The following is a 17,081-nucleotide window of genomic DNA, read 5'->3' as shown; positions in this document are numbered from 1 at the left end:
TTCACTCTGTATGACAGTCTCTAGGTCCATCCATGTCTCTACAAATGAACCAATTTCATTCCTTTTTATGGCTGAGTAATATTCCATTGTATATATGTGCCACATCTTCCTTATCCATTCATCTGTCGATGGACACTTAGGTTGCTTCCATGTTCTGGCTATAGTAAATAGAGCTGCAATGGACATTGTGGTACATGACTCTTTTTTTTTTTTTTTTGCGGTATGCGGGCCTCTCACTGTTGTGGCCTCTCCCGCTGCGGAGCAACATGACTCTTTTTGAATTATGGTTTTCTCAGGGTATGTGTCCAGTAGTGGGATTGCTGGGTCATATGGTAGTTCTATTTTTAGTTTTTTAAGGAACCTCCATACTGTTCTCCATAGTGGCTCTATCAATTTACATTCCTACCAACAGTGCAAGAGCGTTCCCTTTTCTCCTCACCCTCTCCAGCATTTGTTGTTTGTGGATTTTCTGATGATGCCCATTCTAACTGGTGGAGGTGATACCTCACTGTAGTTTTAATTTGCATTTCTCTAATGATTAGTGATGTTGAGCAGCTTTTCATATGCCTCTTGCCCATCTGTATGTCTTCTTTGGAGAGATGTCTATTTAGGTCTTCTGCCCATTTTTTTATTGGGTTGTTTGTTTTTTTAACATTGAGCTGCATGAGCTGTTTATATATTTGAGATTAATCCTTCATCCGTTGGTTCATTTTCAAATATTTTCTCCTATTCTGAGGGTTGTCTTTTCGTTTTGTTTATACTTCCCTTTGCTGTGCAAAAGCTTTTACGTTTCATTAGGTCCCATTTATTTATGTTTGTTTTTATTTCCATTACTCTAGGAAGTGGGTCAAAAAAGACCTTGCTGTGATTTATGTCAAAGAGTGTTCTTCCTATGTTTTCCTCTAAGAGTTTTATAGTGTCCAGTCTTACATTTAGGTCTTTAATCCATTTTGAGTTTATTTTTGTGTATGGTGTTAGGGAATGTTCTAATTTCATTCTTTTACATGTAGCTGTCCAGTTTTCCCAGCACCACTTATTGAAGAGGCTATCTTTTCTCAATTGTGTATCCTTGCCTCCTTTATCATAGATTAGTTGACCATAGGTGCATGGGTTTATCTCTGGGCTTTCTATCCTGTTCCATTGAACTGTATTTCTGTTTTTGTGCCAGTACCATATTGTCTTGATTACTGTAGCTTTGTAGTATAATCTGAAGTCAGGGAGTCTGATTCCTCCTGCTCCATTTTATTCCCTCAAGACTGCTTTGGGTATCCAGGGTCCTTTGTGTCTCCATACGTATTTTAAGATTTTTTGTTCTAGTTCTGTAAAAAATGTCACTGGTAATTTGATAGGGATTGCATTGATTCTGTAGATTGCTTTGGGTAGTAGAGTCATTTTCACACTACTGATTCTTCCAATCCAAGCACATGGTATAGCTCTCCATCTGTTTGTGTTATCCTAGATTTCTTTCATCAGTGTCTTATAGTTTTCTGAGTACAGGTCTTTTACCTCCTTAGGTAGGTTTATTCCTAGGTATTTTATTCTTTTTGTTGGCAATGGTAAATGGGATTGTTTCCTTAATTTCTCTTTCTGATCTCTTGTTGTTAGTCTATAGGAATGCAAGAGATTTCTTTGCATTAATTTTGTATCCTGCAACTTTACCGAATTCATTGATTAGCTCTAGTAGTTTTCTGGTGGCATTGTTAGGATTCTCTATGTTAGTATCATGTCATCTGCAAGCAGTGACAGTTTTACTTTTTTCTTCCAATTTGTATTCCTTTTATTTCTTTTTCTTCTCTGATTGCTGTGTCTGGGACTTCGAAAACTATGTTGAATAATAGTGGTGAGAGTGGACATACATTTGTTGTTTCTCATCTTAGAGGAAATGCTTTCAGTTTTTCACCATTGAGAATGATGTTTGCTATGGGTTTGTTGTGTATGGCCTTTATTATGTTGAGTTTCCCTCTATGCCCACTTTCTGGAGAGTTTTTATCATACATGGGTGTTGAATTTTGTCAAAAGCTTTTTCTGCATCTATTGAGATCATATGGTTTTTATTCAATTTGTTAATATGGTGTATCACACTGATTGATATGCCTATATTGAAGAATCCTTGTATCCCTGTGACAAATCCCACTTGATCATGGTGTGTGATCCTTTTAACTTGTTGTTGGATCCTGTTTGCTAGTATTTTGTTGAGGATTTTTGCACCTATATCCGTCAGTGATATTGGTCTGTAATTTTCTTTTTTTGTGGTATCTCTGGTTTTGGTATCAGAGTGATGGTGGCCTTGTAGAATAAGTTTGGGAGTGTTCCTTCCCCTGCAGTTTTTTGGAAGTTTGAGAAGGATGGGTCTTAGCTCTTCTCTAAATGTTTGATAGAATTCACCTGTGAAGCCATCCGGTCCTGGACAGTCCTGGACTTTGGTTTGTTGGAAGATTTTTAATCACAGTTTCAATTTCATTACTTGTCATTGGTCTGTTCATATTTTCTATTTCTTCCTGGTTCAGTCGTGGAAGGTTATATCTTTCTAAGAATTTGTCCATTTCTTCCACGTTGTCCATTTTAATGGCATAGAGTTGCTTGTAGTAGTCGCTTATGATGCTTTATATTTCTGCTATGTCCATTGTAACTTCTCCTTTTTAATTTCAAATTTTATTTTATTTTATTTTATTTACATCTTTACCGGAGTATAATTGCTTTACAATGGTATGTTAGTTTCTGCTTTATAACAAAGTGAATCAGTTATACATATGTTCCCATATCTTTTCCCTCTTGCATCTCCCTCCCTCCCACCCTCCCTATCCCACCCCTCCAGGCGGTCACAAATCACCGAGCTGATCTCCCTGTGCTATGCGGCTGCTTCCCACTAGCTATCTACCTTACAGTTGGCAGTGTATATATGTCCATGCCTCTCTCTTGCTTTGTCAGAGCTTACCTTTCCCCCTCCCCATATCCTCAAGTCCATTCTCTAGTAGGTCTGTGTCTTTATTCCTGTCTTACCCCCAGAATCTTCATGACTTATTTTTTCTTAAATTCCATACATATGTGTTAGCATACAGTATTTGTCTTTCTCTTTCTGACTTACTTCACTCTGTATGACAGACTCTAGGTCTATCCACCTCATTACACATAGCTCAATTTCGTTTCTTTTTATGGCTGAGTAATATTCCATTGTATATATGTGCCACATCTTCTTTATCCATTTATCTGATGATGGACACTTAGGTTGTTTCCATCTCCGGGCTATTGTAAATAGAGCTGCAATGAACATTTTGGTACATGAATCTTTTTGAATTATGGTTTTCTCAGGGTATGTGCGCAGTAGTGGGATTGCTGGGTCATATGGTAGTTTTATTTGTAGTTTTTTAAGGAACCTCCATACTGTTCTCCATAGTGGCTGTACCAATTCACATTCCCACCAGCAGTGCAAGAGTGTTCCCTTTTCTCCACACCCTCTCCAGCATTTATTGTTTCTAGATATTTTGATGATGGCCATTCTGACTGGTGTGAGATGATATCTCATTGTAGTTTTGATTTGCATTTCTCTAATGATTAATGATGTTGAGCATTCTTTCATGTGTTTGTTGGCAGTCTGTGTATCTTCTATGGAGAAATGTCTGTTTAGGTCTTCTACCCATTTTTGGATTGGGTTGTTTGTTTTTTTGTTATTGAGCTGCATGAGCTGCTTATAAATTTTGGAGGTTAATCCTTTGTCGATTGCTTCATTTGCAAATATTTTCTCCCATTCTGAGGGTTGTCTTTTGGTCTTGTTTATGGTTTCCTTTGCTGTGCAAAAGCTTTGAAGTTTCATTAGGTCCCATTTGTTTATTTTTGTTTTTATTTCCATTTCTCTGGGAGGTGGGTCAGAAAGGATCTTGCTGTGATTTATGTCATAGAGTGTTCTGCCTATGTTTTTCTCTAAGAGTTTGATACTTTCTGGCCTTACATTTAGGTCTTTAATCCATTTTGAGCTTATTTTTGTGTATGGTGTTAGGGAGTGATCTAATCTCATACTTTTACATGTACCTGTCCAGTTTTCCCACCACCACTTATGGAAGAGGCTGTCCTTTCTCCACTGTACATTCCTGCCTCCTTTATCAAAGATAAGGTGACCATATGTGCATGGGTTTATCTCTGGGCTTTCTATCCTGTTCCATTGATCTATATTTCTGTTTTTGTGCCAGTACCATACTGTCTTGATTACTGTAGCTTTGTAGTATAGTCTGAAGTCAGGGAGCCTGATTCTGCCAGCACCGTTTTTCGTTCTCACGATTGCTTTGGCTATTCGGGGTCTTTTGTGTTTCCATACAAATTGTGAAATTTTTTGTTCTAGTTCTGTGAAAAATGCCATTGGTAGTTTGATAGGGATTGCATTGATTCTGTAGATTGCTTTGGGTAGTAGAGTCATTTTCACAATGTTGATTCTTCCAATCCAAGAACATGGTATATCTCTCCATCTATTTGTATCATCTTTAATTTCTTTCATCAGTGTCTTATAATTTTCTGCATACAGGTCTTTTGTCTCCTTAGGTAGGTTTATTCCTAGATATTTTATTCTTTTTGTTGCAGTGGTAAATGGGAGTGTTTTATTGATTTCACTTTCAGATTTTTCATCATTAGTGTATAGGAATGCCAGAGATTTCTGTGCATTAATTTTGTATCCTACTACTTTACCAGATTCATTGATTAGCTCTAGTAGTTTTCTGGTAGCATCTTTAGGATTCTCTGTGTATAGTATCATGTCATCTGCAAACAGTGACAGCTTTACTTCTTCTTTTCCAATTTGGATTCCTTTTATTTCCTTTTCTTCTCTGATTGCTGTGGCTAAAACTTCCAAAACTATGTTGAATAAGATTGGTGAGAGTGGGCAACCTTGTCTTGTTCCTGATCTTAGTGGAAATGCTTTCAGTTTTTCACCATTGAGGACGATGTTGGCTGTGGGTTTGTCGTATATGGCCTTTATTATGTCGAGGAAAGTTTCCTCTATGCCTACTTGCTGCAGGGTTTTTATCATAAATGGGTATTGAATTTTGTCAAAAGCTTTCTCTGCATCTATTAGATGATCATATGGTTTTTCTCCTTCAATTTGTTAATATGGTGTATCACATTGATTGATTTGCGTATATTGAAGAATCCTTGCATTCCTGGAATAAACCCCACTTGATCATGGTGTATGATCCGTTTAATGTGCTGTTGGATTCTGTTTGCTAGTATTTTGTTGAGGATTTTTGCATCTATGTTCATCAGTGGTATTGGCCTGTAGTTTTCTTTCTTTGTTACATCCTTGTCTGGTTTTGGTATCAAGGTGATGGTGGCCTCGTAGAATGAGTTTGGGAGTGTTCCTCCCTCTGCTATATTTTGGAAGAGTTTGAGAAGGATAGGTGTTAGCTCTTCTCTAAATGTTTGATAGAATTCGCCTGTGAAACCATTTGGTCCTGGGCTTTGTTTGTTGGAAGATTTTTAATCACAGTTTCAATTTCAGTGCTTGTGATTGGTCTGTTCATATTTTCTATTTCTTCCTGATTCAGTCTTGGCAGGTTGTGCATTTCTAAGAAATTTTCCATTTCTTCCAGGTTGTCCATTTTATTGGCATAGAGTTGCTTGTAGTAATCTTTCATGGTCTTTTTTATTTCTGCAGTGTCAGTTGTTACTTCTCCTTTTTCATTTCTAATTCTATTGATTTGAGTCTTCTCCCTTTTTTCTTGATGAGTCTGGCTAATGGTTTATCAATTTTGTTTATCTTCTCAAAGAACCAGCTTTTATTTTTGTTGATCTTTGCTATCGTTTCCTTCATTCTTTTTCATTTATTTCTGATCTGATTTTAATGATTTCTTTCCTTCTACTAACTTTGCGGTTTTTTTGTTCTTCTTTCTCTAATTGCTTTAGGTGCAAGGTTAGGTTGTTTATTTGAGATGTTTCCTGTTTCTTAAGGTAGGATTGTATTGCTATAATCTTCCCTCTTAGAACTGCTTTTGCTGCATCCCATAGATTTTGGGTCGTCGTGTCTCCATTGTCATTTGTTTCTAGGTAATTTTTTATTTCCTCTTTGATTTCTTCAGTGATCACTTCATTATTAAGTAGTGTATTGTTTAGCCTCCATGTGTTTGTATTTTTTACAGATCTTTTCCTGTAATTGATATCTAGTGTCATAGCATTGTGGTGGGAAAAGATACTTGAAACACTTTCAATTTTCTTAAATTTACCAAGGCTTGACTTGTGACCCAAGATATGATCTATCCTGAAGAATGTTCCATGAGCACTTGAGAAAAATGTGTATTCTGTTGTTTTTGGATGGAATGTCCTATAATTATCAAGTAAGTCCATCTTGTTTAATGTATCATTTAAAGCTTGTGTTTCCTTATTTATTTTCATTTTGGATGATCTGTCCATTGGTGAAAGTGGGGTGTTAAAATCCCCTACTATGAATGTGTTACTGTCGATTTCCCCTTTTATGGCTGTTAGTATTTGCCTTATGTATTGAGGTGCTCCTATGTTGGGTGCATAAATATTTACAATTGTTATATCTTGTTCTTGGATCGATCCCTTGATCATTATGTAGTGTCCTTCTTTGTCTCTTCTAATAGTCTTTATTTTAAGGTCTATTTTGTGTGATATGAGAATTGCTACTCCAGCTTTCTTTTCATTTCCATTTGCATGAAATATCTTTTTCCATCCCCTTACTTTCAGTCTGTATGTGTCTCTAGGTCTGAAGTGGGTCTCTTGTAGACAGCAAATATATGGGTCTTGTTTTTGTATCCATTCAGCCAATCTGTGTCTTTTGGTGGGAGCATTTAGTCCATTTACATTTAAGGTAATTATCGATATGTATGTTCCTATTCCCATTTTCTTAATTGTTTTGGGTTCGTTATTGTAGGTCTTTTCCTTCTCTCATATTTCTTGCCTAGAGAAGTTCCTTTAGCAGTTGTTGTAGAGCTGGTTTGGTGGTGCTGAACTCTCTCAGCTTTTGCTTGTCTCTAAAGGTTTTAATTTCTCCATCAAATCTGAATGAGATCCTTGCTGGGTAGAGTAATCTTGGTTGCAGGTTTTTCTCCTTCAACACTTTCAATATGTCCTGCCACTCCCTTCTGGCTTGCAGAGTTTCTGCTGAAAGATCAGCTGTTAACCTTATGGGGATTCCCTTGTGTGTTATTTGTTGTTTTTCCCTGGCTGCTTTTAATATGTTTTCTTTGTATTTAATTTTTGACAGTTTGATTAATATGTGTCTTGGCGTATTTCTCCTTGGATTTATCCTGTATGGGACTCTCTGTGCTTCCTGGACTTGATTAACTATTTCCTTTCCCATATTAGGGAAGTTTTCAACTATAATCTCTTCAAATATTTTCTCAGTCCCTTTCTTTTTCTCTTCTTCTTCTGGAACCCTTATAATTCGAATGTTGGTACGTTTAATGTTGTCCCAGAGGTCTCTGAGACTGTCCTCAGTTCTTTTCATTCTTTTTTCTTTATTCTGCTCTGCAGTAGTTATTTCCACTGTTTTATCTTCCAGGTCACTTATCCGTTCTTCTGCCTCAGTTATTCTGCTATTGATCCCATCTAGAGTACTTTTAATTTCATTTATTGTGTTGTTCATTGTTGTTTGTTTCATCTTTAGTTCTTCTAGGTCCTTTTTAAATGTTCTTGCATTTTGTCCATTCTATTTCCAAGATTGGGGATCATCTTTACTATCATTATTCTGAATTCTTTTTCTGGTAGACTGCCTATTTCCTCTTCATTTGTTAGGTCTGGTGGGTTTTTATCTTGCTCCTTCATCTTCTGTGTGTTTTTCTGTCTTCTCATTTTGCTTATCTTACTGTGTTTGGGGTCTCCTTTTTGCAGGCTGTAGGTTCATAGTTCCTGTTGTTTTTGGTGTCTGTCCCCAGTGGCTAAGGTTGGTTCAGTGGGTTGTGTCGGCTTCCTGGTGGAGGGGACTAGTGCCTGTGTTCTGGTGGATGAGGCTGGATCTTGTCTTTCTGGTGGGCAGGTCCACGTCTGGTGGTGTGTTTTGGGGTGTCTGTGGACTTATTATGATTTTAGGCAGCCTCTCTGCTAATGGGTGGGGTTGTGTTCCTGTCTTGCTAGTTGTTTGGCATAGCGTGTCCAGCATCCAGCACTGTAGCTTGCTGGTGATTGAGTGAAGCTGGGTGCTGGTGTTGAGATGATCTCTGGGAGATTTTTGCCGTTTGATAGTATGTGTAGCTGGGAGGTCTCTTGTGGACCAGTGTCCTGAAGTTGGCTCTCCCACCTCAGAGGCACAGCACTGACTCCTGGCTGCAGCACCAAGAGCCTTTCATCCACACGGCTCAGAATAAAAGGGACAAAAAGTAGAAAGAAAGAAGTAGTAGAAGTAGAAAGAAAGGAGGGAGGGAGGGAGGGAGGAAGGAAGGAAGGAAGGAGGGAAGGAAGGAAAAAAAGAAAGAAGATAAAGTAACATAAAGTAAGATAAAATATAATAAAGTTATTAAAATAAAAAATAATTAAGAGAAAAGAATTTTAAAAAAAAGATGGATGGATAGAACCCTAGGACAAATGGTGGAAGCAAAGCTATACAGACAAAATCTCACACAGAAGCATACACATACACACAAAAAGAGGAAAAGGGGAAAAAATCATAAATCTTGCTCTCAAAGTCCACCTCCTCAATTTGGGATGACTCGTTGTCTATTCATGTATTCCACAGATGCAGGGTACATCAAGTTGATTGTGGAGCTTTAATCCGCTGCTTCTGAAGCTGCTGAGATTTCCCTTTCTCTTCTTTGTTCGCACAGCTCCCAGGGGCTCAGCTTTGGATTTGGCCCCGCCTCTGCATGTAGGTCGCCGGAGTGCGTCTGTTCTTCGCTCAGACAGGACGGGGTTAAAGGAGCAGCTGATTCTGGGGCTCTGGTTCACTCAGGCCAGGGGGAGGGTGGTCCATGGAGTGTGGGGGGAACCTGCGGCAGCAGAGACCGGCATGACGTTGCACCAGCCTGAGGTGAGCCGTGCGTTCTCCCGGGGGAGTTGTCCCTGGATCCCGCCACCCTGGCAGTGGCAGGCTGCACAGGCTCCCCGGAGGGGAGGTGGGGATAGTGACCTGTGCTCACACACAGGCTTCTTGGTGGCGGCAGCAGCAGCCTTAGCGTCTCATGCCCGTCTCTGGGGTCCGTGCTTTTAGCCGCGGCTCGCGCCCATCTCTGGAGCTCCTTTAAGCAGCACTCTTAATCCCCTCTCCTCGTGTACCAGGAAACAAAGAGGGAAGAAAAAGTCTCTTGCCTCTTCGACAGGTCCAGACTTTTCCCAGGTTCCCTCCCAGCTAGCCGTGGTGCACTAACCCCCTGCAGGCTGTGTTCACACCGCGAACCCCAGTCCTCTCCCTGGGCTCTGACCGAAGCCCGAGCCTCAGCTCCCAGCCCCGCCCGCTCCAGCAGGTGAGCAGACAAGCCTCTCTGGCTGGTGAGTGCCGGTCGGCCCTGATCCTCTGTGTGGAAATCTCTCTGCTTTGTCCCCCGCACCCCTGTTGCTGTGCTCTCCTCCGCGGCTCTGAAGCTTTCCCCCTCCGCCACCTGCAGTCTTCGCCCGCGAAGGGGCTTCCTAGTGTGTGGAAACCTTTCCTCCTTCACAGCTCCCTCCCACTGGTGCAGGTCCGGTCCCTCTCCTTTGGTCTCTGTTTATTCTTTATCTTTTGCCCTACCCAGGTACCTGGGGGGTTTCTTGCCTTTTGGGAGGTCTGAGGTCTTCTGCCAGCGTTCAGTAGGTGTTCTGTAGGAGTTATTCCACGTGTAGATGTATTTCTGGTGTATCTGTGGGAAGAAGGTGATCTCCGCGTCTTACTCTTCCACCATCTTCCCAGAAGCCTCTCTAATTTTATTGATTTGAGTCCTCTCCCTCTTTTTCTTGTTGAGTCTGGCTAAAGGTTTATCAATTTTATTTATCTTTTCAAAGAACCAGCTTTTAGTTTTATTGATCTTTGCTATTGTTTTCTTTGTTTCTATTTCATTTATTTCTGCTCTGATCTTTATGATTTCTTTCCTTCTACTAATTTTGTGTTTTGTTTGTTCTTCTTTCTGTAGATCCTTTAGGTGTAAGGTTAGATTGTTTGAGATTTTTCTTGTTTCTTGAGGAAGGATTGTATAGCTATCAACTTCCCTCTTAGAACTGCTTTTGCTGCATCCCATAGGTTTTGGATCGTCATGTTTTCATTGTCATTTGTCTCTGGGTATTTTTTGATTTCCTCTTTGATTTCTTCAGTGATCTCTTGGTTATTTAGTAATGTATTGTTTTTCCTCCATGTGTTTGTGTTTTTTTACATTTTTTCCCTGTAATTTATTTCTAATCTCAAAGCATTGTGGTTGGAAAAGATGTTTGCTATGATTTCAATTTTCTTAAATTTACCGAGCCTTGATTTGTGACCCAAGATGTGATCTATCCTAGAGAATGTTCCGTGTGCACTTGAGAAGAAAGTGTAATCTGCTGGTTTTGGATGGAATGTCCTATAAATATATATTAAATCTATCTGGTCTAATGTGTCATTTAAAGCTGTGTTTCCTTATTAATTTTCTGTCTCGATTATTTGTCCATTGGTGTAAGTGAGGTGTTGAAGTCCCCCACTATTATTGTGTAACTGTCGATTTCCTCTTTTATAGGTGTTAACAGTTGCCTTATGTATTGAGGTGCTCCTATGTTGGGTGCATATATATTTAAAATTGTTATATCTTCTTCCTGGATTGATCCCTTGATTGTTATGTAGTGTCTTCCTTGTCTCTTGTAACATTCTTTATTTTAAATTCTGTTTTATCTGATATGAATATTGCTACTCCAGCTTTCTTTTGATTTCCATTTACATGGAATATCTTTTTCTATCCCCTCACTTTCAGTCTGTATGTGTCCCTGGGTCTGAAGTGAGTCTCTTGTAGACAGCATATATATGGGTCTTGTTTTTGTATCCATTCAGTGAGCCTGTGTCTTTTGGTTGGAGCATTTAATCCATTCACGTTTAAGGTGATTATTGATATGTATGTTCCTATTATCATTTTCTTAATTGTTATGGGTTTGTTTCTGTAGGTCATTTTCTTCTTTTGTGTTTCCCACTTAGAGAAGTTCCTTTAGCATTTGTTGTAGAGCTGGTTTGGTGGTGCTGAATTCTCTTAGCTTTTGCTTGTCTGTAAAGCTTTTGATTTCTCCATCAAACCTAAAGAGATCCTTGCCGGGTAGAGTAATCTTGGTTGTAGGTTCTTCCCTTTCATCGCTTTAAATATATCATGCCACTCCCTTCTGGCTTGTAGAGTTTCTGCTGAGAAATCAGCTGTTATCCTTATGGGAGTTCCCTTGTATGTTACTTGTCATTTTTCCCTTGTTGCTTTCAGTAAGTTTTCTTTTTTTTTTTTTTTTTTTTTTTTTGCGGTACGCGGGCCTCTCACTGCCGTGGCCCCTCCCCCCGCGGAGCGCAGGCTCAGCGGCCATGGCTCACGGGCCCAGCCGCTCCGGGGCATGTGGGATCTTCCCGGGCCGGGGCATGAACCCGCATCCCCTGCATCGGCAGGCGGACTCTCAACCACTGCGCCACCAGGGAAGCCCTCAGTAAGTTTTCTTTGTCTTTAGTTTTTGTCAGTTTGATTACTGTGTGTCTCAGCATGTTTCTCCTTGGGTCTATCCTGCCTGGGACTCTGTGCTTCCTGGACTTGGCTGGCTATTTCCTTTCCTATGTTAGGGAAGTTTTTGACTGTAATCTCTTCAAACAGTTTCTCGGGTCCTTTCTATCTTCTCCTTCTGGGACCCCTATAATGAGAATGTTGGTGCATTTAATGTTGTCCCAGAGGTCTCTTAAGCTGTCTTCATTTCTTTTCATTCTCTTTTCTTTATTTTGTTCCATGGCGGTGAATGCCACCATTCATCTCCCAGGTTACTTATCTGTTCTGCCTCAGTTATTCTGCTATTGATTCTTTGTAGTTCATTTTTCATTTCAGTTATTGTATTGTTCATCTCTGTTTGTTTGTTCTTTAATTCTTCTAGGTCTTTATTAAACATTTCTTGCATCTTCTCGATCTTTGCCTCCATTCTTTTTCCGAGGTCCTGGATCATCTTCATTATCATTATTCTGAATTCTTTTTCTGGAAGGTTGCCTATTTCCACTTCATTTAGTTCTTTTTCTGGGGTTTTATCTTGTTTCTTCATCTGGTACATAGTCCTCTGCCTTTTCGTTTTGTCTCTCTTTCTGTGAATATGGTTTTTGTTCCACAGGCTGCAGAATTGTAATTCTTCTTGCTTCTGCTGTCTGCCCTCTGGTGGATGAGGCTATCTAAGAGGCTTGTGCAAGCTTCCTGTTGGAAGGGACTGGTGGTGGGTAGAGCTGAGTGTTGCTCTGTTGGGCAGAGCTCAGTAAAACTTTAATCTGCTTGTCTGCTGATGGGTGGGGCTGGGTTCCCTCACTGTTGGTTGTTTGGCCTGAGGCGACCCAGCACTGGAGCCTACCCGGCTCTTTGGTGGGGCTAATGGTGGACTCTGGGAGGGCTCATGCCAAGGAGTATTTCCCAGAACTTCTGCTGCCAGTGTCCTTGTCCCCACGGTGAGCCACAGCCACCCCCCGCCTCTGCAGGAGACCCTCCAACACTAGCAGGTAGGTCTGGTTCAGTCTCCTGTGGGGTCACTGCTCCTTCCTCTGGGTCCTGATGTGCACACTACTTTGTGTGTGCCCTCCAAGAGGGGAGTCTCTGTTTCCCCCAGTCCTGTCGAATTCTGCAATCAAATCCCACTAGCCTTCAAAGTCTGATTCTCTAGGAATTCCTCCCCCCATTGCCAGACCCCCAGGTTGGGAAGCTGGACATGGGGCTCAGACCCTTCACTCCAGTGGATGGTCTCCTGTGGTATAATTGTTCTCCAGTTTGTGAGTCACCACCTAGCGGTTATGAGATTTGATTTTATTGTGATTGCGCCCCTCCTACCGCCTCACTGCGGCTTCTCCTTTGTCTTTGGATGTGGGGGTATCTTTTTTGGTGAGTTCCAGTGTCTTCCTGTCAATGAGTGTTCAGCAGTTAGTTGTGGTTCTGCTGCTCTCGCAAGAGGGAGTGAGCACACATCCTTTTACTCTGCCATTTTGAACCAATCTCTCATGCATCGATTCTCTTACAATTAAAAGCGTAAAATCATTACCTTTACAAAAACGTATTTTAACACCAGTAAATAAAGCGATTAATAAGTTATCTTTGAAACAGTGTAGAATCTCAATTATCCTTGTCAGTTAAAAGAAAAATACAAGTAAAAAATTTTATTGGGGGAGATTCTTAAAGTACGTTAAACAGTTATATCACTGCACACACAGTGGATTAAAAATGATTTTTGCTGCTTATTAGATATGTTCAAACTTCTCAAATTTTTAGCTGTCTGGTCCTATTACTTTCCAACATGGAGGCACTTTTCTTACTATCCCCATGGTACTTTCCCCAGTTGCCCTCAAACCATTCTTGTGCCTACTAAACCTTCTTTCTCTCCCTCACACCCACATTTTCTCTATTTTCCTCCTTTTCTTCTTCTAACCATCTCTCTTTCTTCCATTCTCTCTTCTGTCTCTCCTCCCTTCCCCTCCCTTTCAGCAGTCCACAATTGATGTCTAATTCCCTCTAGGCTACCATGGGATACCTCCAACCCCAGCCTGCATGAGTTTTAGTTTGAATTCCCAGGCCTTGTTTGTATCACACATTCTTATAGGATTGTAAACAGTTCTGTGTTTGCAAACATCCTTGTTGACCTAACAGAGCAAAATCTGCCTCTAAGACTGCTAAGCAGGAATCCCTCTACCATGGGTAATTTTTCCTAGTTCCCAGTTGCATCATGACATTAGTGTTTACCTTGAGGAATTTTTGTCACATTAAAGAAAAATTCTCTATATTTGATACCTTTGCATATCAAAAGTTATCTTCTTATTTCACAGTTTTATAATTTTAGTTCACATTTAATTACTACCCAAGATGTAAACTACTGTTTGCTTTAAAGGCTATGGGACTGATTATTGTAGATACATTTTACTTTTAAACCTTCTGTTGTTCACAGAAAGTCCAGTATCCATGCTTGAGTCACCTACGAAAGCTATTTCAATCTCAAAAGAGACAACCCCAGAGGCACAAAATGCAGCCCAGGTACTGATATGAAATGTTCTGTAAGGGATATTCGTTCCAAATTGAGTGGAAGTATCCATTTTACTCATAAAGAAACATTTGGGTTACATTTCATCTTAGAAAGCACTTTAATATGCTTTTTCAAATGTGCTATTGTGAGTCTACTTATTTACTCAATTAAAATAATTTAATTGAATTTTCCAGAAGCTACAGAATTAGAACAACTACATTTTTTAGTCCAACAAATTGGAAAAGATTTTTAAGAATAATAACCATTGTTGATGAAGGTGGATGGAAATGGGTGTTCTCCTACACTCACACTTTTCATGTTTGGGAACACAGGTTTGGAAATGAGATGGAATATTTCTCCAGAATGTCTGGGCCCTAACCCATTCTGGATTAGTGATATTCCAGAGTGTAGAGAGCTTAACTCTTAAAGAAGCTTATGCTTGAAAGAAACTGGATCCAGCCTCACGTATCCTTGAAGCATCCTTTTGTTCTCATGATTTTGATAAATGGATTGAGGAATGGGAAATATATATTGTAGAACTGCAGCTGACCACTTAAAAAAAATCAGAACCCACCAATTCAGCTTGCTAAACTTTTTATAAATGTGTTTTAGGTTCTTGAATCCTTTGAGCACCTGCCACCTCTCCCAGAACTACCACCACTACTACCCGAACTGGTAGACAAAATCCGAGACACACTTCCTCCCCAGAAGCCTGAGCTCAAAGTAAAACGGGTGCTGAGACCCAAGGGCATTGCCCTGACTTGGAACATAACCAAAATCAATCCCAAGTGTGCCCCCGTGGAAAGCTACCACATCTTCCTGTGCCATGACATCCCTAATAATAAGATGAGCTGGAAGAAAGTTGGAGAAATTAAAGCTTTACCACTCCCAATGGCCTGTACTTTATCTCATTTTTTAACTTCCAACAAATATTATTTTACTGTCCAGTCAAAAGACATTTTTGGGCGATATGGACCATTTTGTGATATAAAATCTATTCCTGGGTTTTCTGAAAATCTTACCTAAAAGTAAGAAAAGTATTTGATAATTATATATTGTACTACATTTTTTTTTCATACTTCAGTTGTTTGTTTACAATGGGTCTCTAACCCTATTCAATGTCTTAAAGGGCCAGTTCAGATTGTGAACCCTTTATACAGGGACAGTCCTCTTCCCTATGTTGTAAGTGGCCTCTAGTTTCATGAATTTCTGATTTGCATTCAATAAATACTTCCAATGGATATGTTCTAAGACATAAACCATCATGGACCCATGTCGCTAAGCTGTGTTAGTTACAATACATTCGGTAACTATGGAGCTGCTGCTTCTATCAGAAGCCCTAGGATGCAAGCAACCACTATTTCCTCTCTTGAATATCAGCTTTTGGTGACCTGCTTGTGGTCAGTATAGGTACAGGAAAATTCAGCTCTTTACTGAGGCCAGATCATCCTTGGGGTGCATCTACACCAAGATTTTATGAAAATATGTCTTCCCGTTCTGTTCAAATTCTAAGGGCTATTAATTTGTGCCCCTCCCTACTCGCCCCTTTTGTTTTAGGCCATGTCAATCATTTAGGGAAATAGTCTAGGTTTTCCCGAAATCGGTTTGTATACTTACATATGTAATAAAACTACTTAAACGTATGCTGTGTACACAAAAAATACAGTATCTCTTGTAAAATAAAAAATTACCCAACCTGCTATTTCAGTGGAGGAAAATGGAGTTGTCTGCCTTAGATTTAAGGCTTTAATTTGCTGATTCCCTAATGAGACCCTTTGCTTATTTCCTGGCTACCGTCATTACAACATAACACTAAGGGGCTCCCATAGATGTCCTGCTTACCTCTGTCTGAGGGAACACTGATGTGAGCTGTGGCTCCTACAAGTAGCCCAAGAAACTTGACGGGTGGGCAGACTGGGTAAGTGTAAGTCAGTCCCTAATGGGACAAACCGTGGATGAGTAATACTAGGACACTGAGAAAACAGAAAAATAACAGTTAGTGTGAAAGTCTGTTCAAGAGAGGCATTCTCTTCTGGTATATAGTGAAAGTTCAGGCCTCAGAGGCTCTGAGATTTAAAAAATTGAACAGGAATGGCTTTCCTTGGCATTTTGTGAATGCTGTCACATCTTCAGTCATAAATAAAGATGTTATTTTTCAGTCTCCTGTGTCTACCTTTTAAAACATTATGACTGAAAGAGCCAAATTCTGACCTGAATTTGAAGAGATGAGCTGCCCTCTGTGAGGTTCTATTTCAGGCTCGGAGCAGTGGAGGGTGTCCTGCAGCACAGGACAAGGGCTTCACTTGAGGACAACTGCACCCTTGGGTTGGCATCAACTAGCCATTCACTCACTGAGCGAAGCCCAAAGCCAAGACTTTGGTGTGCATCAGCAGAGCGAAACTGCATCCCAACCAGCAGATCTTCTGGAACGTTGATAGGTATACAAGTCTTAAGCAAAAGAGCTCTTCACAATAGTAGAATGAGGAGGAACGCTGATAGCAAGCAAGCATCTTACAGCTGGTGGCCCAGAAAGCATTAATGTTTCTTGCCTTTTGGAGGGGCAGGAGCAAGATCCTCAACTGTTACCTATCAGGGACACCAGAAGAGAACCGGCCTGAGAACAAGACCCAGGACTGTACAGTTACATAGTACAAGGTAAACACCCCACCTCCACCCAGGAAATGTTTCATGCGCTTTTGGTGGGAAACCTTTATGCCTCCTTGAAGCAACAGACCCAAACTCCTGATTGATGAGCTAAAATTGAATATATTGAGAAAAGGCTGTGGGGCCGTTCCTGGAATCAGCAGGGAGCTGAGAGACTCTGGCTTGGAAAACAGGAAAGGGGAAAAAAAGATACTTTGCAACAAATTCCCATGAGGTTTCAAACCTGAGACAGTTTATGCAATTTATACCCCATAATAATATGTTAAGATATTTTCTGCCCATTTTAAAGAGTGGAAACAGGTCCAGGGAGCTTAGTTGGCTTGCCCGAG

General features: G+C 40.2%; 1 protein-coding gene across 1 annotated transcript in view; it reads left to right on the top strand.

Annotated features, from left to right (window-relative positions):
• ATF7IP2 (activating transcription factor 7 interacting protein 2) overlaps positions 1–16,086 on the top strand; it is a 75,780-nt gene extending 59,694 nt beyond the window's left edge. Inside the window, exons 10-11 of the mRNA XM_082669579.1 lie at positions 14,014–14,099; positions 14,701–16,086. Coding sequence (XP_082525705.1) covers positions 14,014–14,099; positions 14,701–15,114 — 500 coding nt within the window. The 3' untranslated portion in view covers positions 15,115–16,086. The remainder of the gene's footprint in view (positions 1–14,013; positions 14,100–14,700) is intronic.
• Positions 16,087–17,081: the final 995 nt, after the last annotated feature.

Source organism: Grampus griseus (assembly GCF_964374135.1).
Source record: "Grampus griseus genome assembly, chromosome: 14".
NCBI lineage: Eukaryota > Metazoa > Chordata > Mammalia > Artiodactyla > Delphinidae > Grampus > Grampus griseus.
This window is presented reverse-complemented; position numbering and strand designations above follow the sequence as displayed.